The sequence below is a fragment of the Silurus aristotelis genome, assembly GCF_946808225.1.
Source record: "Silurus aristotelis genome assembly, chromosome: 21".
Classification (NCBI taxonomy): Eukaryota; Metazoa; Chordata; class Actinopteri; order Siluriformes; family Siluridae; genus Silurus; species Silurus aristotelis.
Window position 1 is genome coordinate 14,382,890 of NC_139594.1, and position 23,975 is coordinate 14,406,864.

At 34.8% G+C, this 23,975-nt stretch overlaps 3 protein-coding genes across 4 annotated transcripts in view; 1 reads left to right on the forward strand and 2 right to left on the reverse strand.

Moving 5' to 3' along the window:
* Positions 1 to 2,487, reverse strand: part of nudcd1 (NudC domain containing 1) — a 30,623-nt gene extending 28,136 nt beyond the window's left edge. For both annotated transcript variants that reach the window (XR_014530567.1, XM_083523656.1), the window contains exon 1: positions 2,245 to 2,487. Coding sequence is in view for 1 of the 2 variants with exons in the window: in XM_083523656.1 (XP_083379782.1) it covers positions 2,245 to 2,359 (115 nt within the window). In the remaining variant the exon portion in view is untranslated. The remainder of the gene's footprint in view (positions 1 to 2,244) is intronic.
* LOC310716403 (antigen WC1.1-like) overlaps positions 1 to 23,975 on the reverse strand; it is a 149,595-nt gene that overhangs the window by 54,350 nt on the left and 71,270 nt on the right. The window lies entirely within an intron of this gene.
* Positions 5,430 to 23,975, forward strand: part of pkhd1l1.1 (PKHD1 like 1, tandem duplicate 1) — a 47,242-nt gene continuing 28,696 nt past the window's right edge. Inside the window, exons 1-35 of the mRNA XM_083523462.1 lie at positions 5,430 to 5,582; positions 6,489 to 6,632; positions 6,743 to 6,820; positions 7,075 to 7,219; positions 7,918 to 8,026; positions 8,122 to 8,179; positions 8,276 to 8,369; positions 8,466 to 8,519; positions 8,595 to 8,668; positions 8,776 to 8,818; positions 8,944 to 9,014; positions 10,549 to 10,659; positions 10,750 to 10,839; positions 11,754 to 12,019; positions 12,318 to 12,409; positions 12,791 to 12,950; positions 13,066 to 13,201; positions 13,372 to 13,515; positions 14,033 to 14,187; positions 14,823 to 14,933; positions 15,031 to 15,189; positions 15,369 to 15,493; positions 15,629 to 15,786; positions 16,337 to 16,503; positions 16,874 to 17,161; positions 18,101 to 18,223; positions 19,090 to 19,195; positions 19,299 to 19,406; positions 19,512 to 19,676; positions 20,341 to 20,462; positions 20,823 to 20,955; positions 21,455 to 21,647; positions 21,756 to 21,898; positions 23,049 to 23,153; positions 23,585 to 23,773. Of these exons, the coding sequence (XP_083379588.1) occupies positions 6,542 to 6,632; positions 6,743 to 6,820; positions 7,075 to 7,219; positions 7,918 to 8,026; positions 8,122 to 8,179; positions 8,276 to 8,369; positions 8,466 to 8,519; positions 8,595 to 8,668; positions 8,776 to 8,818; positions 8,944 to 9,014; positions 10,549 to 10,659; positions 10,750 to 10,839; positions 11,754 to 12,019; positions 12,318 to 12,409; positions 12,791 to 12,950; positions 13,066 to 13,201; positions 13,372 to 13,515; positions 14,033 to 14,187; positions 14,823 to 14,933; positions 15,031 to 15,189; positions 15,369 to 15,493; positions 15,629 to 15,786; positions 16,337 to 16,503; positions 16,874 to 17,161; positions 18,101 to 18,223; positions 19,090 to 19,195; positions 19,299 to 19,406; positions 19,512 to 19,676; positions 20,341 to 20,462; positions 20,823 to 20,955; positions 21,455 to 21,647; positions 21,756 to 21,898; positions 23,049 to 23,153; positions 23,585 to 23,773 (4,366 nt within the window). The 5' untranslated portion in view covers positions 5,430 to 5,582; positions 6,489 to 6,541. The remainder of the gene's footprint in view (positions 5,583 to 6,488; positions 6,633 to 6,742; positions 6,821 to 7,074; positions 7,220 to 7,917; positions 8,027 to 8,121; positions 8,180 to 8,275; positions 8,370 to 8,465; positions 8,520 to 8,594; positions 8,669 to 8,775; positions 8,819 to 8,943; positions 9,015 to 10,548; positions 10,660 to 10,749; positions 10,840 to 11,753; positions 12,020 to 12,317; positions 12,410 to 12,790; positions 12,951 to 13,065; positions 13,202 to 13,371; positions 13,516 to 14,032; positions 14,188 to 14,822; positions 14,934 to 15,030; positions 15,190 to 15,368; positions 15,494 to 15,628; positions 15,787 to 16,336; positions 16,504 to 16,873; positions 17,162 to 18,100; positions 18,224 to 19,089; positions 19,196 to 19,298; positions 19,407 to 19,511; positions 19,677 to 20,340; positions 20,463 to 20,822; positions 20,956 to 21,454; positions 21,648 to 21,755; positions 21,899 to 23,048; positions 23,154 to 23,584; positions 23,774 to 23,975) is intronic.

The following is a 23,975-nucleotide window of genomic DNA, read 5'->3' on the forward strand; positions in this document are numbered from 1 at the left end:
ATTTAAGGCAATTGCCAGACGCTCTTACAATTCTACTTTGCATTTCAGGGTTAAGGGCCTTGTTTAAAGGCACAGAAGAGGAAGGTTGGATGAGATTTGAACTCACAACCTTCTGATCAGAAGTCCAACATGTTACGATGTTAGTCAGTACACAACCAGAATTGTTGTCTTTAATAAAAAAGTATATATTTTCAGCATATTTACCAGTTTTCAGATATGCAGCTAAAAAAGATTCAAATTCTCAAAATGAAAATATAAAATGCTAAAACAGCTTTGCATTTGCTTTTCCAGTTAAAAAAACAAAAAAAAAAAACACTTATGAAGCAGTTCCAGCTACAAACAAGCCCCATCATTTTTACATATACAGTATTTGGCAAAAATGTTAGGAAACACTGAGACTTTTACGGTTTTCGAGAGACACGTGCATGTTCCTTTTGTTTTATTAAACAAACTGGGTAAACTTAGTAGGAAGGTTTTCTTTGAACAAATAAAAATATATTAAATGTACAGATGTACAGAACTTTATTTTATAAAAAAAATCTTTCACTCTTGGTTAAACTTCTTTAAACATGCAGCTGAAATGCTTTTGCCATGCAAAAGAAACGCTTATAAAACTTGCCAAAGGTGTTTGTCATGTTTGCCAGTTCAATAGGATTTAGGTGAGGACCAAGTGGAAAGAAAAAAGGAGTAAGGTCAGGAATATTGGAGGTGGGTGTTAAACTGTTCTCCCATGGTGCAGCTCTAAGCCCTTTCCTGTTTGCAGTGGTGATGGACAGGTTGACGGATGAGGTCAGACAGGAGTCTCCGTGGATTATGATGATTGTGGATGATATTGTGATTTGTGGTGAGAGTAGGGAGCAGGTTGAGAAGAGCCTGGAGAGCTGTAGGTACACGCTGGAGAGAAGAGGAATAAAAGTCAGTAGAAGTAAGACAGAGTACATGTGTGTGAATGAGGGAGAGCAGTGGAGTGATGCGGTTGCAGGGAGAAGAGGTGGAGAAGGTGGAGGAGTTCAGGTACCTGGGGTCAACAGTGCAAAGTAATGGAGACTGTGTTAGAGAAGTGAAGAAAAGAGTGCAGGCAGGATGGAGTGGGTGGAGAAGAGTGATAGCAGGAGTGATGTGTGATAGAAGAGTATCTGCAAGAATGAAAGGGAAAGTTTATAGGACTGTGGTGAGACCTGCGATGTTGTATGGTTTAGAGACAGTGGTATTGAGTAAAAGACAGGAGGTGGAGCTGGAGGTAACAGAGCTGAAGATGTTGAGGTTTCCATTGGGAGTGACGACGATGGACAGGATTAGAAATGAGTTTATTAGAGGGACAGCACATGTAGGATGTTTTAAAGACAAGGTGAGGGAGGAGAGATTGAGATGGGTTGGACATGTGCAGTAGGAGGGACATGGGGTATATCGGTAGGAGAATGCTGAGGATGGAGCCGCCAGGAAGAGAAAAAGAGGAAGAACAAGGAGGGGGTTTATGGATGTGGTGAGGGAAGACATGCAGGTAGTTGGGGTGAACGAGGCAGATGTAGAGGACAGGGGGTATGGGGACGGCTGATCCGCTGTGGCTGTGTATGGTGTTGAAGTATGGAATAGTAGCCATGTTGGTTTAGTTTTCCTTTCACCCGGAATAAGTCTCAAAGTCTTTCCTGCTCCAAAACACACCCAAGCTTCCATCTCCATGTTTGACTGTGTGAGGCAGTCTGAGTCCTATTTTCTGTCTTACGGAAGTTTTTCTGTCCGAGTAAAAATGGCACATTTGGACTCATCTGTATACAAAACTTTCTTTCAGGCATTAACACCAGGTTTTTGCCTTGTATCAAGTTTGTTGTATATAAACAAAAGGAACATGAATGTGTCTCAAAAACAATAAAAGATTGAGTGCTTAAAACCCTTGACAGGTGCTGTTTACAAACAAAAACTCTAATGTGCTCATTTCAGATTTGGATTTTATGTAAAATTAGTTTATATTATACAGAGTGTTTGATTTAATAAACAAACAGAACAGTATGTCACCAAAAAAACCCTTTTACGTGATAATATAGTAACACTTTAAGATACTTTATGGAATTAACACATTCACCTGGAATAAACTGATGGGGTAAACTTAAGGACACACACACACACACACACACACACACACACACACACACACACACACACAGAGCAAAATTTCAGCAACAACTGCAAGTATTATTCTTTTGATTTAATGCTTCCTGTGAAATTAAATTGATTTTCATCCCTCACCTGCATCCAGCTCTACATTATAGCATGGGATTGAGTCTAGAGAGAGTATGTAACTTTCAAAGCTGGGATCCAGTAGATCTTTGTTCACTTCCAGAGAGCAATTCGGATACGCCATAATCCTTATAAAACAAAATATTACTGAAGCTGAGAAATGATCACAACATTAGACTGACGTGCAACTGAAACTCGTGCTTCCGCTCAAGCTTTCAAGCCGGACCGCCTGCTCGCGCGCTATGAACCCTGGGAAATGAAGTAGCGCGGCCGTACCGCGCCTATAGGAATTCATGCTTTTGGATTCGATACCGCATTGTGTCTTTTCATTTGTAAAATTAATGATATACGTCATTAATAGTTGACTATGCAAGTTATCTCAAACTATCTACTATTTGAAATTATCCCGGAAAGTTATTTCACAAAAACTCGCCTCTCCAAGATGCCTCGAACCTGAACCGGAACCAGGATTTTACCCTTTTCCCTCCGGTTAACATATGCAGATGCACTGTAGTGAACTTGTTTCGATCGTCACGTCATTAAATCGCCTTTTCACCCCAAGAATAATAAATTATATGACAAAAAAAGACATTTATTAACACACTAATAATGCTTTGGAATTGTTTGTAAAATATGCATTAATTAAATTAAGGCAACGTGTTTTCGATTATAGATAATAGTGATGTGAGTGCGCCACCTAGTGACAGCAAACATAAATACATTACAGCGAATAATAAGGCGACGAAAATAGAAAGTGTACAACATTAAAGTTAAAAAAGATTCTTATTTGAAAAAAGGTGACTGCTATTTATCAGGAAAATTGTTAAATGTATGCTCCCGAAAAAGGTTTATTAAATGTGCTTGAGGATTTATTTATAAAAATGTATTTTAATTGCATGTGTTTGTATGTTTCAGTGTATTTAAGAGTAACAAAACTTTCCAGATTCCAAGTCAGAGCACTGGGAATAGCAGTAAAGGAAAAGCAGCCAACAAACACTCAACACCTCTGGGAACACCTCAAGATAGCCATCCAGGTGATTACCTTATTAGGCTGACTGAGAGAATGTCAAGAATGTGCAAATCTGTTATCAAAAGATAGCTACTTTGAAGATTTAAAAATAAATCGTAAATATTCATGGTTGTTTAACACGTTTTTGTGTACTACACAATTCCGTATGCATTCTTTCATAATTGAAAGTATTAATGTAAAATGTTCAAAATAATAAAAAATAAAGAAAAAACACTAAAGGAGATGTGCTTTTCATACAGTGCATCTGGAAAATTTTCACAGCACTTCACTTTTTTTTTTCATTTTGTTATGTTATAGTTTTATTCCAAAATAGATTAAATTCATTATTTTCCTCAAAATTCTACAAGCAATACCCCATAATGACAATGTGAAAAAAGTTTGTTTGAAATCTTTGCAAATTCAAAATAAAAAATAAAAGAAATCACATGTACATAAATATTCACATCCTTTGCCATGACACTCAAAATTGAGCTCAGGTGCATCCTGTTTCCACTGATCATCTGATCACTGATGAACATCATCAAACTGAGATGTTACTGCAACTTGACTTTAGTCCACCTGTGGTAAATTCAGTTGATTGGACATGTTTTGAAAAGGCACACACTTGTCTAAAGAAGGTTCCACAGTTAACAGTGCATGCCAGAGCACAAACCAAGCCATGAAGTCCAAGGGATTGTCTATAGACCTCCAAGACAGGATTGTATCAAGGCACAGATAATTTCTGCAGCATTAAAGGTCAGAATGATCACAGTGGCCTCCATCATCGGTAAACGGAAGAAGTTTGGAACCACCAGAACTCTTCCTAGAGCAGGCCACCGGGCCAAACTGAGCGATCAGGGGAGAAGGGCCTTAGACAGCGAGGTGACCAAGAACCCGATGGTCACTCTGAAAGAGCTCCAGCGATTCTCTGTGGAGAGAGGAGAACCTCTAGAACAATAACCATCTCTGCAGCACTCCACCAATCAGGTCTGTATGGTAGAGTGGCCAAATGGAAGCCACTCCTCAGTAAAATGCACAGGACTGCATGTCTGGTGTTTGCCAAAAGGCAAACCTGTCCAATACCATCCCTACAGTGAAGCATGGTGGTGGCAGCATCATGTGGGGCAGCTGTGGGATGTTTTTCAATGTCAGGAACTGGGAGACTAGTCAGGGTCGAGGGAAAGATGAATGCAGCAATGTACAGAGACGTCCTTGATGAAAACCTGCTCCAGAGCTCTCTGGACCTCAGACTGAGGCAATGGATAATTTACCACCAGGACAATGACCCAAAGCACACAACCAAGATAACAAAGAAGTAGCTACTGAACAACTCTGTAAATGTCCTTAAGTGGCCCAGTCAGAGCCCAGACTTGAACCTGATTAAACATTCCTGGGGAGATCTGTTCACTGAGACTCCCCATCCAACCAGAAGAGCTGGAGAGATTTTTTATTTTTAATAAATTTGGAAAGATTTCAAACACAATTATTTCATGTTGTCATATGAGGTATTGTTTGTAAAATTGAGAAAATAATGAATTCAATCCATTTTGGAATAAGGCTGTGAATACTTTCTGAATGCGGTGAATATATATATATATAGGAAATCTGACTTTGCACCAGAAAATGAGTATTTTGATTATCAGTACATCTGACTGTGCTCCAGCACCTGAGCTAAAAATTCCTTACATCACTAAAACACAGACCACATTGTTGTCTGTTTACACCACTTGGCTTTGGACACACTGTCCATTTACATAAATAGTAAAATGTCTTTGTTCTGATGATGACATCATGGCACAGGAGCTTGTCAGACATTGACATTGTGCATCTGAATACACAATGAAATGATAAGGGTTATGTAACACTTCATTTGCATTCAATTATAAGATTACACCGCTAGCAGCTAAACTGTTTTTACCTGTTTAACTACTTTTTATTATTGCATACTTGGGAAAACCAAAATTGGTGGTCAAACCTACTTTTTTTGTCATTCTTGTCCAGAAGTGATTAGTAGTAAATTTCTAGTATTCGGCCGCAGAGACATCAGACGAGTTTTTCCCACACACACAATGTCTTTGTACCCGGCTTCATTTCACCAGGTGGCCTGACAGGTTTTTTTTTTTTTTAGCTAAAATAGATTCCCCAGATAAGATGACTGACAGCATCCAGACGAAACATGACTCGGGTGTTTTAGGCATTGTTACTGTATTCAAACAACTACACGCGATGCTGTGGAGTTCTGCTCTACCTGCTTCTAGGTATTGGGAATATAAAAGGTCCAAGCTCATGACTTGCATGACATGAATAGACAGTGTGCCTGAGAGTGCAACTTTTACAGGTACGTGTCATCGGAAAAATATAATAATAATCATTCTTTTAATAATAATATGTATTATAATAATAACAATAAGGTTATTTGAGCTAAATTTGAACATAAATTTGCAGCTATAAGTCTTTTTAGTTACAAATGTATTTCTTTTTTACATATTTTTTTCCTGCAAACATTTTTGTTGATTGATTTCTACCTGTTTCAGTACTTAAGTTTTAGTACTATGCTCAATTAATTGCAATTACATGACATGACATAAATGACATACCTTCTAATAGACAGTACAGTTCTAATATCACCCCTTTAGCCCCGTGTGCTGCTCAGTTGTTTCAGGGTTATTTTGTTGTTGCAGTAAATGTTTGCAGACACATTTCATGTAGTTTTGTTAATTTGTTGTTAAAAATGTTGTTGTTTTATTTTAAAATGATATTTGACATATTTCATATTTACCTAATCACCTACTTTTTCATATATGCAATTGTTTCTTGCATACATCACATTAACCAGTATAAAAAAGGATTACTAATACAGCGCTGGTCAGAAGTTTGAAAACACCTTTTAGTCTTTTAGGTTTAGGTTTTTGAAAATGTAAGTGTAAGAGCCATAAATGTCAAATTTGGACACAGAACGTTCAATCAGTCGTTTACTGTTCAATTCTTTTGTTTTTGAATTTTTGCTTAGTTTGTTGCTTATAAATAAAAGATACATGCATGTGTTATTAGCACATGCATACACACACACACACACACACACACACACACACACACACACACACACACACACACACACACACACACACACACACACACCACTGGCTAGTCACATAACTACACCCACATGCAACTTTATGCTCTAAAATAAAACCTGTAAATATGAGTTATTAAATTTTTCACCTTTTTCTCAAAAAATACACAGAACAACAGCCAGTGCTGAGTTGAATGTCTTTCCGCATGTGACCAGATCCCTGGATGCGCACGTCTGGATCAGTCAACATGCAAAACGCAGGAGGGCACATGTACTTGTGCCTTTTGATATGGATTCTACTGATCAACTTTTCAGGTAAGATATGAAAGCATCCCTTTATGTTCAGTGGCAATAAATAATTTACAGCATGCTTATATTAATTTAATCATGTCATAATCACACAATAAATATAAACCATTCTCTAGGAGCCCAACGTGTTCTGAGCGTGACCCCCAAACTGGGCAGTATGAATGGAGCAACCCGGCTGACCATTCAGGGAAGTGGTAGGTATTATTATTATTATTATTATTATTGTTGTTGTTGTTGTTATTTATCTATTTCTCATTATTATTATTATTATTATTATTATTATTATTATTATTATTATTATTATTATTATTATTATTATAAACATTAATATTGCACTTCAGCTACCTGACACTTTGCAAATACTGATTTTTAATGGGTTTTTTTTTTTCTTTTTTTTCAAATGATAAAGAATATTTTATTAAATATTTGGGGGGTTTTTTTGTTTCAGGTTTTGCCCAGCAGAGTCAATTTAGTTTTGATACCAGCAACCCAGACATTGGCAACACTGTGACTCTGGTGTCAAGCACCAGATCATTTCCTTGCGACGTTGAGAAAGATGCCACCCTTTCCACCAAAATCACATGCTACACTAGGTATCTCAAACATGTTATTACTACCAGGGCCAGCTAAAATAAAAAGCTAGTTTTTGTTTTTATAATAACACCAAATGTAAAAGGACTTGTGTGTCTGCATTATACTTATCATCAAGAGCTGGTCATTGGGAAAAGCAATATATATAATGTTGAAAAAAATATATATTTTTTAAATATGTTAACTCTTTACCATACTTAATTAAATTTTAAATGATAAAGCGTTTTATTTTGATTACGATTATATTGCCATCCATAAAAAAATATTTCGACAATATGTTGCTACAATAAATAAATTATAATTAATTCTAAATCATTCATAATTAAATATGAATTAAATATTAAGTAAATATATTCATATACATCATTACTCAGCACATCGAGATGGTAGTGTTATCAAATGAGATAGATATACCTATATTATTTGCTTACCTTTCACCATCAATAGCAAGCTAGCTAATATTATACAGTTAGATTCTATTAACTATATTGCAATTAACAGCATACTAGCTTACACTAGGCTAATTAATGTATGGCAAATTTGTTATAAAAAAAATAAATAATGGAAAACAAATACACAGAACAGTAAAAAGGAGAGGCTGAGGCTGAATTCTTTCTAGACCAGACACTTTCTGACAGTTGTTTCGATTTATTATGTTTGATGAAACTTGGCTAAAACTTTCTTGTCTTTTTTTTTTCAGACCAATGCCACAAGATGACTACATGCTTGCAGTCAAAGTGGATGGAGTTCCCATTCCTACTACTGGAATGTGCAGTGGAAATCCATGGAATTACTGGTGTATTTTCTATGTACGTTTAATTCCAGTTTCATTCTCATTGCTTTGTTTTATACACTCTAGCACACATGCTATTGTGCATTGTAATTGTTTTTCTCAAATTCTTAGACTCGTTGGTACAGGACACCTTCCATCCAGTCTATCACGCCTCTAAGTGGTCTTCCAGGTGCAGTTTTATTTAAATAATCTGTAATAAATACCTTATTTTATAATCATATGATTGGCTAAATCTCATTTTGAGAAATGTTGAATAATCCTACAGGCACTGTAGTTACTCTCCGGGGGAGAATTTTTACTGATGTCTATGGCAGCAATACAGCAACAAGCTCCAATGGATATAATGCCAGATTTCTGAGGTAAAAAATATTACATGGTTATATATATAGCATATAGTGTTGAGATACAACTAAAACTGTTTGTATTTTGTTTTTTAATGTTTTCTGTAAATATAGAGCATATATGGGTGGAATGCCATGTGATCTTTTGATCCCTAATTCAGACACACTGTGAGTACACACCATTTGTGCCATAAATGATAGATTTATTTCAATAATTATCACACAGTTGCCCTTTTGCCTTAGGTATGGTTTGACTTTGGATTCGAACACCAGCGATTGGGGATACATGAGATGTAAAGTGACTGGAACATATGTAGGTAAGGGAACCTATTGCCGATTTGTGTCACTCAAATATTTCCATTGCACCAGGATCTAATATGTAGTGGACTTTAATAATGCTGATTCATTCATGTTTTTTAACTAGGACATCACAACCTCAGCTACATTATTGACAGTGAATTTGGAAGGTCAGTGAAATACTAAAAAGCTTGCTGCATATCTGAAATACTAAAAGACAGAAATGTCTATCAAAATCTATATCATTCTGCTATCAAAATCAAAATGGCTATTTTACATATATCTTGTTTTTCAGGAGCTTGCCAGACTTCGGAACCTACCGTGTGTCAGCTCTGAATAAGCTTTCGATGTTCCAAACGTTTGCAGGTAAATAAATGGGTGTGGAGGTAAAGAAGGGGAATGTACAGGATGTGTACTGGATGAACAATAATAAAAGTGACACTATGTGAAAATATTGTTAAATTGAACTAAAATGTCCATATTAATTAAATAAAACTAATAGAGTTTTATTTGTTATAAGATTTTATTAGTAGACAAGCTGTAGCTGATAGATGTAGCAATAGATCTTTACAGCTGAAAGTGACAAGGACAATCTATTTGAGGTGATATGTGAGGGACTAACATCATCTTTATTACAAATTATACATTTTGCATAGCTGTATACTATAAGGTCATGCAGTACTAAAGGTATTGAAAGGAGGTTTCTCATGAAAATATTGTGAATCCTGGGATGAGCACAAGCCTATCAAAATGGTTATGGCAGTAGCTCTTAGTTACAAATCGACAGTTTCAAGGGTAGATTTTGATAATAATAATAATAATAATAATAATAATAATAATAATAATAATAATAGTAATAATAATAATAGTAATAATAATAATACCTTACAATTCTAAATAAAAGAGCATTCAGATTCAACTCAAAAACTCGGATTTTATTCCAAATTCAAGAATTTGGAATGAAACAGACACGCACACAATCACACACAGATCAGCAAAGAAAATTGTTCTTGATTGAAGAGAAACACTGTATAATTACTCCACAGGACACAATAGGGCTTTTGACCCAATTTCACTCTTGTAATACAGAAGCAGGGTTAGCATGGCTATATACCCAGGGTTATAAAACCCTTCTCTGAAGCAAAGTTATCATGCAACATTAATGTGCCGAACATGTACAGTGTAAAACGATGTGGTGTTAGAATATTACAGTTATGTGCTGTATTGATCTAGTCAAAGCAAAATAACTACAAAATAATTACAAATAACAAAATAACTACAACACCACAGGTTTTAGGAATGTGTACTGTAAAACAGATAATAACCAGGAATAATCAGGTAAAGTATGAGCAATGTGAAATGTGAAACTCGATATCTCTGAGTTCTCTTTAGCTTTAGAATAATCCAGAGATCACTACTCGACATGTGAAAAGTGCTATTTAGTCTAATGAACCAACAAAACACATTTCTATTTACAAGTATTATTAATATTTTTTTCTTTAATCTGATGAAAAGATTGTTCACATCAAAATTGAAAATGGCAAAATTTATATGGATGAATGAAACGAAATAAAATAAACTTAAATAAAATTGTTTTTTAAATTGCCTAATCCACTTGGCTGATTGGGAATCCAGTACACCAGACATACAATGCCATACCATTACTAGCTTTTTTTTAAAGTCTGGGTTCGTTAGTAATCTTTATTTAACCAGAATTAAACTCATTGAGATGAAATCTCTTTTACATGTGTGACCTGACCAGAAAGGCAGCAAAAGACACACAAGTTAAATATGAGAACAATGAAAATAATTCATAATAGGAATACAATTAAATATGTCTTACAAAGTCTTAAACTCATTGTATAATGATGGGCATTATATTACCACTTGTTTGTTGCAGAGGTTACTGGAGTGTACCCTTCTCAGGGCAGTCTGCATGGCGGCACGTTGCTCACCATTCAGGGGAACTACTTTGATCAGACAGATGTTCCAGCGACGGTTTTACTAGGAGGTACTAGTTGTCTTTATTTCACTGTTCATTTAAGAATTAAAAAGAGTCGCAGGAGAAATATCTGTACAATGACTATTTGTTTTTCTCAAGGTCGGGAATGTACAGTACAGAGTGTAACTGATGGAGCGATCATTTGTGTGACACCAGCATATGAATGGAGTTACATGACAGTGTTTCCAGGTAACATTTTGCATAATCACTGTCCTGGCTGGCTTTGTTAAGTGCAGTACTTGGTTACAAAACAGCTTCTTACAATTTCTGACGGCATTGTTATCTCATGTTCTTTCTCTTATACACCAATGCTTTGAAGTTTGAAAGCAGTCTGTCAGTCAAGTGATAACAATCACAAACTCCTGTATACTTGGACAATCTCACGCACACAGTGAAGTCTAATGAAACGTATAGTTGAACTGAAGTCTATTGAAATGGCAACAAACCCTGAAATATAGATTTTTAAATTTGAAGTATTCACCTGTTTGGAAAGAAGATTCAAGCTATCTGAGCATTTTTTAAAAAAAGAACAGATATTTATATATTAATTATCTCCTTGAATAAGTAGATGATTGAATCCTGATTTAATTCATTATTTGTGGAGGTTCATCCCAGTTTATTCCAAAGGTGTTCCAAAGGTGATTAAGGTCAGAGCTCTGTAGCAGGCTATGAAAGATCTTCCACTCCAAACTTTTGTACAGCATATTTTTTATAGTTCTGGCTTTGTGCACATGGGCTTTGTCATGCTTGAACAGGTCTGGATCTCCTAGTTCAAGTCAAGGGAAAATGTAATGACATCTATAACATAGACATCTATGTTATTACAATTATTAATACAACCAAAGACAGAATTTTACAATTGTGTGACTACAACTTTGTGGCAATGGTACTAATGGTCCCAGTACTATCCATACTATTAATCCATAACTGTCTTATAATGTGGTTATTCAGACAACAGGGATAAAATGGGCAATACGAAAATCTATGTTAATAGAAAACTACAAATGTTTTTTACTTTGGTGCAAATAATTTATCTATGAGAATTATATTGTATTTATGTAATGAATTATTACATTATATAATAAAAATATGTATATTTGCAGGTGGACGAGGGTTGAAAATGGAAATGTGGAATAACAGCAGACCACAGCGTTTAGAGGAGGTTCTAAGCTATAACTCCAGTCGGCCAGGGTACTCAGTCCAGTGGGTGGACACCCTGTCCTATGTGTGGCCCCTTGAATTGGACTATTTTGTGTCTCGGTTTAGCGGGTTCTTCGTTCCTGTGGAAACTGACAATTACTATTTTATAGTTAAAGCAGATGACCGAGTACAAATGTATTTCAGTAAAACTGGCCGGCCCACAGATAAGGTACTACTTAAGTTTCGGAAGCACTGCATTTTTTAATTACACACATAAATATATATTTTTTTATTTTTTTCTGTTCATTTTTAGAGTGGTTTGTACAGTATTTCCATTTAACTGACAGAAGGCCATTTCAGACAGTAAAATTATAATTATATAATAATTTATAAAGTATAAATTATAATTACAATTAAATGTACTAAACTGAAATCAGTGTATCAGTGTATATAAAATGAGAATAGCTATTTATCCAACAAAATTCATACAACATACAATTTCATAAGTGTTTTATTTCTTCAACAAGGTCCTCATTGCATATACTACACAGTGGACCAATGTTTACAACCGCATGTCAACACAGAAGTCTGAAGTCATGAGTTTGGAGGCCGGAAAGCCGTAAGTGGGAGTCTTGATACTTTCCATGGTACTTTGATGTATAATGTAAAAAACAATCCAGCGTTAATGAAATTGACCAAATGTTTTGCTCCGAAAACAGCAGTGAAAATGAAATAAATTAAATTCCAGCCGTAGTGTTCTTCAGCTTGTTACTCTTTGGAACCCGCTTGAAACTTTTTTTTAGATCCCTTGCTAACAGTGTTTCCCAGTGTTTCAGACAGGGCTCCAATTAATTCTTTATAAACTTAAAATACTAATAATTTCACAAAAGATCTAGTGTACGTTACCTAAGTTACACACTTTTATATATTGACATGATGCTTGTTTTTAATTTTGTATGTGTCTTCAGATATATTTTCCGATTTATTTCTCTCCATGCAGATACTACATTGAGGTCCTGCATCAAGAGTATGGAGGCATTGCTTCAGTCGATGTGGGATTTTACAGAGAAACAAGCACTTTTACTGCTCAGCAAACTGTAGATGCTGTGAATGAGATACAAGTTATAAACGCCAGCTATAATGTCCTGGATGAGATCCAGGTTGGAGTTTTATAGATTATTGTTTATTTTTGTCTCATTTTAATACAATAAATATATACAGTTGAATGCTGATCTATTTATTTGAGTGTATTTAAATTTTTTTGTGTGGTTTTAGATGATTGCTTTTAAAGACTGGAGCGCAGTTGCACCAGTCCAGGAAGTGCAAACAGTGACTATAACCAGTGATTGCTTTTCTCTGGGCACTTGTGACTACACCTATTATGGCCTTGTCTACGGAACGAGCAGAACAGGTTTAGTTAGACTTTTGTCTCTGGAAAGACCTTTATAGACTTAATTATAAAAAGTTAAAAGTAAAAGCAATGTCGCAAAGGAATCTATCTTTAAAACCTGCATTTGATTTAGACATTGTCATATTGCATTATTTTGATGGCACAAATGATCCAATTTTGTCCTACAACAGGGCCCATCCCTGTCAGCGCACCTGCTCAGGTGTTACAGGCTGAATTGAATGCTCTTTGGTCCATTAAACCTGACACGGTCACTGTCACAATGCAGCAGTTGGACAATCAGTTACAGTACTCCATCACTTTCAATTCAACCAGAGGTAAGAAAGTAAATGGCCCTAAAGGATTTGTCTTTTGTCTCTTCATGGACAAATGTATAGAACAGTAAAAATGTTATTTGTGTAAATAGTGTATGCAAAATCACCCAAAATCACATGATTTACACAATGGCAGAGCACTGATTTTAACAAAGCAGTTAAATAGGGCTTTGCTCAAGGGCCCTCAGTGGCATTTTGGTGGCTCTGGGATTGAACTCACAATCTTTTGATCAGATAAAAGAGATAAAATTATAAATGGATTTTTTTTTATAACAGTCAGCTCTGGTCCTGAATGGGAGATCTACATTAATGCTTCCTTTGAATGTTTTAACATTTCTATAGTAACAAGTAATAAATAATTATTACATTTCTTCAAAACAATCTAACAATTATGGATGAAGCACTATACATTATACATTTAAGAACGAAAAAAAAAAACGTTTTGAACTAAAATGGAAAATTCTGTAAGCTATGGTAATTACTACAAAGCCATGACACCGTCACAATGTCTCCCTTTCAGGTGACTTTCTGGATCTTCAGTACTGGACAAATGGAGCAAATGTGAGCATCAACATTATGGAGGCAATCAAAGGAAAAGCAGATCTGAAAAACTTTACCCTGGTGTGGGGAGGAATTCCTTCCAGCCCTCTGGCTTACAATGCTACAGTGACTGAGGTCTCAGATCTTTTTCTATTTATTTTTTGCTTCCTGATATTATATCTTTAAGAAACCTCTAACCTCCACAACCCAGAAGCAGTGCACAGCACATCATAATTCAACTGCATCACTGTTTGTGACCTTAATCTTAACTTCTATCTGACTGGAAAGCAAAACCAGTGAAGTACTGAGACTTGCATTTACACCTTAACAAGCTCTACATTTACCGTACATTATTGTTTGTAGTCTAGACTAATTATACTGTCCAAATAAGTCCAAATAATTGTAACATTTATGACTAAGAAATGGTAATATACATAGCAGATAATGATCTTTTGCTTTTAAAGTTGACTTTTTTGCAATATGTCTCTTAGATACATCAAAAATGTTTCAAATGTTAAGATATATTACTCAATGTCACATTTAAATTTTTTTTAACCTTGACAATTTTACAATATAAAAATTAATTACAACATGCAATATATGACACTAGTAACCTCCAGTTGCACTAAAAAGTTCATTATTCTAATGCAAAATATTCATTAGTATTTTTCTTTACACAAATGTGTAAAGGCTGGAGACTTTTTTAATATTGTAATTTCAAAGAATTTGAATGCTTCATGAAGATAAATATAAATTTCTTCCACATACAGGTGACTGCTGCACTGACAGCCATGGCATCTGCTGCTTGTCCCAAGGAGCTGTTAAATGTAGAAAATTCTGCTATTAAATATCTCAGAGACTATGAGACTAACATTACAGGGGTAAGCACGTGAACATATCAAACTAATACAATTCATATTCCTCCAGGTTTTAGAATAAAGAAAATTATTCTATAGTATGGTATGTATGCTATTTCAGTTTACAGGTGATGTAAGCACGAGAGGGACAAGAGTCTCTGACACCGATGCCTTCTGTGGATTCTGGTCTCTGATCAACCCAACCATTGTGTTTAAATCAGATGATGTGACTGCATCTGGAGCTACGTATGGGTCTGTGTCGCTTCAGCAGTATGGCACAGTAAGCACATGTACTAATATATACTATATGGTTAATACTTCCCTAAAACATGCATTCTGTATGTGTTAGTTTAAACTCTAGATATGAGAAATGGATTGATTGTAGCTTTTAATATTTCACTTGGAAAGATCTTTGAATGTGTATTCGCACTTATCACACTTTTGTCTTTTTTGTCATAGCTTTGCTTTGCATATAAAGGTTACCCAAAGAATGGGCTGGAATTGGTGTTTACATACCAAAATAGTTTAGGAGCTGTCTCCCAAGTTACCAGTGTAATCCCAGTATTGTTTGAACAAGGAGGAACGTAAGTATATTTATATATACAGTATATATATCATTGCAATTAATTTGATTAAAAGTTTCCTGATGGGCATTGTTTCGTTTAGTTCATTTTATTCTTTGGGACATTATAGAAATTCAACATGTATTTTTTTTACAGATGGAAATATGTGTGTGTAGACCTTTTATCTGGTGTGCAGGGAAGCTACCCAGGTAGAAACTACCAACTTTTACAGGTTAATCTGTATAAAGACACAGGAGATTACTACATCGACATGGTTCAGCTTGGGCGAGCAGCCACTGTGAGCGACACAAATGGTTTGTAAAAGAAAAAAAAAAAAATAATATATATATATATGTGTGTGTGTATATATATATATATATATATATATATATATATATATATATATATATATATATATATATATATTAATTCCTAGTCATGTTACTATCAGTAAAGTCAGTACTCATGAACTAAGCAAATTTTTTTTTTGATGTGTGTGTAATGGGGAACACTCAGTTGCTAGCTTGGTGACCGTGAACACTGTAGTCTGTGGTGGCCAAGCTTGAGCGCCGAGTTTGGTTGTGACCTGGCGGGTCACATGACATAAATCACATTGACTATCATTTACACCATTAGGCTTTATGACTTTTTTTTTATTATTATTCTATTTTTTTATATAACTGATTTTTTACACATATTTGATAATCTAAAAACTGAATTTTAGATTCACAAGATTACTGTGTTTCAGCTGGTAATGAGCCACTGAAGGACTCACTACTACATTTTGTTGTTTAAAATGCATCATGGTAATAAAACTGACTTTGATGCCAACCTATTAACTAAATATTCTTTACTTTTCACTAGTCGCTCTCTTGAAGCGAAAACCTCCAGCTCTGGCTGATTCTGGTCAATTCATTCAGAGTCTCTCAGTGCAAAAGCTCACTAATTCATCTGATGTCACCTACAAGATCACTACCTCTCCGTTTAACTGTGCCTCTGATTTTCCTCTGATAGAGATCGGCTTCCTGCAGGTATGTGTGCATCAAAATGTTTGCGTTTGGATGGTGATTAAGCAAAGGTGTCGGTGAAACGCTGGCATTTTTATATCATGACATCTTCCACCCTTTTGTTAATAGCAAAAATAGCACACACTGTACATTATACACATTTTTCTTCAGATTTGTGCTTTTTTTTTTTTTTTACTCAATTGTCTTCAGGTATTCCAGCTGAATTGATGTGCCCTCGTTTTCTCATCTCAGCTTATTTCTTATCATTCAGTAGTTCACCTAGATGTTGCCATTGCTGCCATTTTGGAAAAATTATTTTTTAAGAAATAAGAAAGTCATTTTCTATGTTAAATGTTTTGTGTCCAATGTAATACATTTTTTTCTTATTCTCAAGAAAAACAACACTAGTCAGGACATGCTAGTGCTGGCTCAGGACACTGCCACCGTCACAGTGACACGCTTACAGAGAGCCAGTCCTCCTCTCAAAGGCACCTTCAGCGTGGAGATCTTCGGCCAGATAGTAAAAGATCTGTCTGTGAACATCAATAAAGATGACCTGAAGTATGCACTGCAAGGAATTCCAGACCTAGGCATGCTGAGTGTAAATAGTACAATGAGATGTACAGGAAACGTTTGGGAGATTAATTGGCTCTCCATGCCTGGAAACCAACCTCTGCTGAAGGTAAATCATCATCTACTTAATGATAAATAATAATAATAATAATAATAATAATAATAATAATAATAATAATAATAATAATAATAATAATAATAATAATACATTTGCTCATAAGCCCAGTAAATAATAAAAAATAAAAAAAAACATGTCATTAATTATTTTCACATTATTTCTAACATTCTGTAGTTAGTTTATTATATATTAGGGCTGTAAAAATTGGCACGTTAATAACGAGTTAACGCAAATTTATTTTAACAGCACTGATTTTATTAACACATTTCTGTTTACCCATTTTTATAAAAAAAATATAAATAAATAAATATAAAAGAGGCAAAATGAAAACCTTCAACGCAACAAACATTTATTAATGACATTCTTTCTTTACTCAGATATAAAAAAATTATAATAACAATAAACTCCATCAAACAATTATTTTTAATCACTAAACGTTTGTTTTACTGATGTGCCGAGTCTAAAATCAAGCACCAAAATCACAAAACCATCCGTGTGGAAACATAAGATGTGTTTTGGTGTCCTGATGATTTACATAATTTAAAACACCATAATTACTTTAAAACCTTTAAAGGAATATTTTGTCTCCATGCTCTGTGTTGAGGAAGGTTTCACTAATAATGAACATACATTTATATGAAGCATCCATATTTGTCCATGCCCATGTTGATTAGAATATTAAAAACTTTAAAGTTTTTATTAATATAAAGTACATTTAGAACAGATATAAATGTGTGATTAAGGTTTCGGTTAATCAAGAATAAATATATTAATCGATTGACAGCCCTTATATATATCTAGATACTAATCAATTTAAGATTAGTGTTATATTATATAATGTTTTTTCTACTATTTAAAAATTTTAAGAAATAATAAAATGTTAGCTGATTTAATAACTGATATTTTTGATGTATGTGTTTTTTTTACCAGATCAATGATTCTGCTATAGTAGGCGTGAACCCCTCTGTGAAAGCACAGACTAAGCAGCAAGGTGGACTTATGAAGCAAAGCATCATGGGAGATTTTCTGCGTGTGCCCACAAATAAAACACAGGTACTTGTTGTTCCGGACTTTTACTCTTCTAACACATTTCAGTATTGTAAGAATTTGCTCAGCCATTCTATATAGCATTATGTAGTCACAGAGCAATTAGGTCAGAGTGAGGGGTCTGTATTAAAACTTATAGCTTTTATGTTATTACTATAAGTCATTCATATGAAATCTGGCAAAAGTACATTTTATGTTTCTTTAGAATTCATGAGATGTCATATCAGGTCAAATGTTCTTCTGGAATGTGTTTACGGGTTGGGAGGGTTTAGCATTGTTTTCTTCACCCTGTGACTTTGAACGAGGTGTTTAATTATAATTCAGTGTATTGGACGTTGGTTTGTGCACTCTTTTTTCCTAGTATGTGCACAGTTTGTGGTATGTGAGGAATGCTAAATGAACTTCTAAAATGATCTTAAAAATACACCTAATGATTTTGTACAAGCAGCTGTCAACTGCCATGACACAGAAAATCTGTTCCTTGAATTTAAACCACACAAAAAGCATGAGGTCCTGTCATTGTATACATTTTTTTACTTTAGTTTGGCAAAGTTTGCGTAATCCATTTACTTCTTGTTTCTTTATTGACATTTTTATTCCGTAGTATTGTATTTTATTGTCTTTGTTTAAATCACTGCTGATGACTTTAAATAATGCAATAAATCCACCAGAATGCATTTATAATCTAAGAGGTATTTTAACACGTAGAATCAACTGTCTGGGTTAGAAAGAATTCATCCTAGGCACTATTGTTGGTCTTGGTGGCAAAATAATATATTTTTACTAAATAAGTCAATGCGGGTATATAGTTGGACTGATTTGAAACAAAGAGCACACAATATACCTAAACAACCTATCAAATGTCTTTTCAGGTCCAAGTTTTTATCAATGGCATCCCATCAGTATGTTCAGGTGACTGCGGCTTTACATGGAGTGAATCTAAGACCCCGACTGTCACAAGCATCTCCCCAACGCAAGGTAAAACATCTGACATAATTTTGTGATGCAAACTTGGTTGCCATTTAAACTACATATGTATATATGTATAATTCAATGATGACATTATCTACTTGTTTTACAGGTGCCAGTGCTTTAGGAACTGTTCTGACCATCTCAGGATCAGGATTTTCCAACTCTAATGCTATAATACAGATTGGAAACATCCAATGCTCAGTTCTCCAGGTTACAAGTGAGTTGAAATATTCAACCCAATACCCAATACTCATTTAAAAACAATTCTCTTGTTCTTAATAATCTAGACAGGGATTTATTCAACAATCTGTTTGTGTTTCAGATACATCACTAACCTGTAGTGTTGGCCCTGCGAGTGCTGGATTGTATCCAGTCACTGTGAGTTTCCCTACTTTGGGTAACGCTTACTATGACGGTGGCAACATCTTCAATTTTACCTACCAGATGGGTGTGACCTCCATTGAACCCAGTGCAGGCAGTGTTACTGGTAAATATAAATTAGAAAAGACTCATTCTATACTTTTTAACAGTGATGGATGAAGTACACAAAGCATGCACAAGAGTTAAAGTAGAGATACAGTAGGTAAAATATTACTCCACTAAAAGAAAAAGTGTTCCCTTTAAACCTTTACCTGAGTAAAGGTATTTGCCTTCAAATGTATTTAAGTATCCAAGTACTATGATTTATAAAGGCTATAATGTTTCAATTATAATTTTTGATAACCCTTGTTTAATCAACTCGGTTTATGTGAAAAGATTCTCTCAGATGTTACTCTTAGCACACAAATCTATTGATAGAATGATATGTTTAATACAGAGTATGTGCTCTATACTGATTGGTGGATTGCTGTGTGATTGACCAGTTAAGTTTTTATTTACTCATAAATACAACCGATTTTGCAAAATGTAGTAGAGTAAAAAGTAATAAATAAAAAAAAAAAAAAAATTTATATATATATATATATATATATATATATATATATATATATATATATATATATATATATATATATATATATGTATATATATATATATATATATATATATATATATATATATATATATATATATATATATTTTTTTTTTTTTTTTTTTTTTTTTTTTTTCATATATCAGTCTTTTATTTCTACCTACACCATGTTGTTTCACAGGGGGCACAATAATAACTGTTTCTGGTTATGGATTCAGCCAGGACACCACAGCCACTATTGGAAATGCTCAGTGTGATGTAATTGATGTGAATCTCTACCGGCTTGTGTGCCAGGTTCCTGCTGTAAGTGAATTTATTGCTCCTACCGTGTATATGACTATGCTATTCAGAATCACTACTAAGATGCTCCATAGATGTTTATAATGCCAAGAAATGGTAATGTGTTTGTCCCCCACCTTAATAAAACATAATAGATATATGAATATATTTTTAATACTAAATTAATGTTTTATGATGATTAAATATGAATATTTCCTGTATTAAAACTTAATTGGCTTGTGAACAATTTCTCTTTCATTAAAATTTTTTGGTCTTACATTTAAAATGGTTGTTCACTAAAATGTCAACTGATTGAAGGCCATTTTCACTGCTGGTTTGTTTAATCTGTCTGTTCAGTTGTCTAAGAGCTGCCTAATGTTTTAGGGATCACAAGGAGCAAAAACAGTGACCGTGACAATGGGAAACGTTCAGGTCACATCTCCAAACTTGTTTACGTACGACACCAACCTAACAGCCACAATTACTGAAGTGAGCCCACAAACAACAACAGTGTTTGGTAAGATCTTTAAATCATGTAATGCAGTATTCATATCTGTCCAGAATCTATTGTATTTCTGTTACATTTGTGGCATTTGGGAACTGAGTAGGGGAGTGTTTTAGGGCTTTGCTCAAGGGCCCAGCAGTGGCAGCTTGGTGGTGGTGGGATTTGAACCTGTGATCTTCTGATCCAAAGCTCGATGCCTTAACCACTGAGCTACCACCACCTACTAACCCCTTACCAGACACCCTTCTTGTAAATATTTCCTTGACTTCTACCGGACCTTTCAAAATCACTTGCTCTGATTGCAATCTTCACATCCAGACAGGATGCTAGTTGTCATTCTCATGCCTTGCACAACCTGGATTGAGCAACCTGTCATTTTCTAAAAAGAAAAAACTTGACAAATATAAATTAAAATGTCAGTCAAAAAGGTTAAAAGAGTGCACTGACATCATTTTGCAGTGACATTGTTGATGAAATGGAGTGATTAACCTCTTTTTGCTGTACGGTAAAGGAATCAGGACTCTCACCGTCAATGGTACCAACTTTGGCACCCAGGTCAATGGAAGTGCAGTCCTTGTTGGCGGTATTGCGTGTGATAGACTGCAGTGGGCCAGTACTATGATTACATGCCTGTTACCCACACTCCCCCCTGGGCTTTATGACATTAAAGTTATAGTGGGGAACCAGGGTTACCCTTTAATCAGGTATTAAAGGAATTTGCAATTCATATCAAACATTTTTTAACAACCATTGATACTTGTTGCTTATTGATATTTCTTAATTTTTAATCTTCATGTTTACCTGGAACACAGCTCTGATGTGAACGCCACCATCGAATACATCTTACTTCTGACAGGAGTCTCCCCACAGCACGGCTCTCTGTATGGAGGAACCAAATTAACCATCATTGGTTCTGGATTTAGCCCTGTTCTGGAAGACAATGCTGTTACACTAGGTAGGGAACTTGGGCATAACAGTCAATAGAAATGAATTGTATTACTTCTTTGTTTGATTTTCCAATAATGTCACCCCAGAGTGTTACATTTCTGTTATATATTACCACACAGTACACCAGTCCTGTGTTCTTGTGTGAAAGTGCAAATCGTCTGCTTAAATAAGACTCCAGTAAAAGTAAAGGACTCCTTTTCCATTTCTACTTGAGTAAAAATACTAAAAGTACTTAAGTACCAAAGGTAGTAAGAGTAGTGTGCTATAGTATGAGACGTCTATGTAAATAATGAATACAGTTCATTGATACATTCTCCTACATATCATACCTATTTATAAGGAGATAGTTTTCTATAATTACAGAGGCACAGTGAGAGAACCCTTACTCCACACACACTTTTACCAGAACAATGGGATTTTTCTCACCATAGCCTCTCATTTAACACAATCTAAGTATTTACTTCAAAGTGGTTAGGAACAGCATGTTCTATTCAAATGTGGTGAAATTTAAACACTCTGATAAAGTAAAGATACTTGGAAAATGTACAGTAAAAATGCTTTGTCATTGTACACCACTGGCAATTTGTCAATTGTTATGAATAAGTTATTCATAAACAACCAGGATCTTTTTGTCATTTTTGAATGACCACAGAACAAGTGCCAGTTACCACTTACTTTATAACACCTATAAGCTGTCACTCACTTAAGTCTCTCTTTTATAAGACAAAAAAATGCAGTTTTTCGTGTTACTGAGGAACCGGAAAGCACCAAGTCTTTTGTTCTGAAGACTCTCCCGTGTCTGTAAAACCTGCAAACTGTTACAAAGCACTGTCATTAGAGATTAAATGTTCCTTCTATAAATATTAGGTAAACAGAAAGCTTCACAAAACCAGTCCCTAGGCTTCACGAAATGTAATTTACACACCTTTTTTCATTAAGTCAAAACACATTTTTTAGCATTTTTGATTGACATGGATTGTCCACCATAGAAGTTCCTGCAAATCAGGTGTTACAAAAAAATAAATAAATAAATTACACATTACAGGTACATCAATATAATTTTAAGAGGTCAGAGTTGAAATTATAGACAACCACCTGAACAATCAGAATTCAGAAGTGCTGTGGTATATGAGTGTTTTTGTGTGTCTTTTTTACAGGTGACACAGTTTGTAAAGTGACTGCTGCCTCAGACAATCAGCTGCAGTGTGTGGTCCAAAAAGAGAATCAAACATACACTGTCACAAACCAAGGCATCGACCCAAGTAGGTTTACATTCAACCTTCCTCTGTCTTAAAGTGAATCTGAAGGCCAAGATGCACTGATAGTGTGGCTTTAAATGTTCTATAGGAAAAGCATACACAAGATATTTAGAAAAACACTAATTAATCATTTGTATTGCTTAGATAGATTTAGCTATATTTAGGCTGGAAGATGCTGAATTATTTGTCTTTGTGTGTGAATGCGTGTAAGATGATCCTCTCATAGATAGCTGTAGTCATAATTTAATCCAATCTCTTCATGTGGCAAATCCTTAGAGATCTATTTATAATGCTATACATGTTAATACTAATATAAATAGATATTTACTTTATTTGCTTTTAACATTATATGTATATAAGGCAAGCATTTAACACTCTATCGGACATTAGTCAATTGAACACACCTGCCTGTGTGTGGCTCTGTATGTTTTTAGCCTATGGTCAGGGGTACGCATGGAGCCCAACTACAGTCTTAGCATCTGTAGGGGACACAGTGGTCTGGATATGGCAGGCTCCAGCATTTGTTCAAGGCCTGGGCTACAGAGTGTTCAGCGTGGACAATCCCAGCAGCACCGAGTATAATGGCGTGTCCTTCAACAGCGGAAATTCCAAAACAGCCAATGGTACTCAGACCATAACACCTTATGTTCATTGTTTTTCCAAAAGTCAAGAAAAAATAAATAAATGTCAAGAATAATATTACTATGGAAGGTACCAATTTATAAAATAGCAATAGTTTACAATCTCAAGGATAAAAATACAAGACTAAATTGTTTTAGGAATACAAACTATAGATTGGACCAGACCCTGACCCCTGAAGCACAC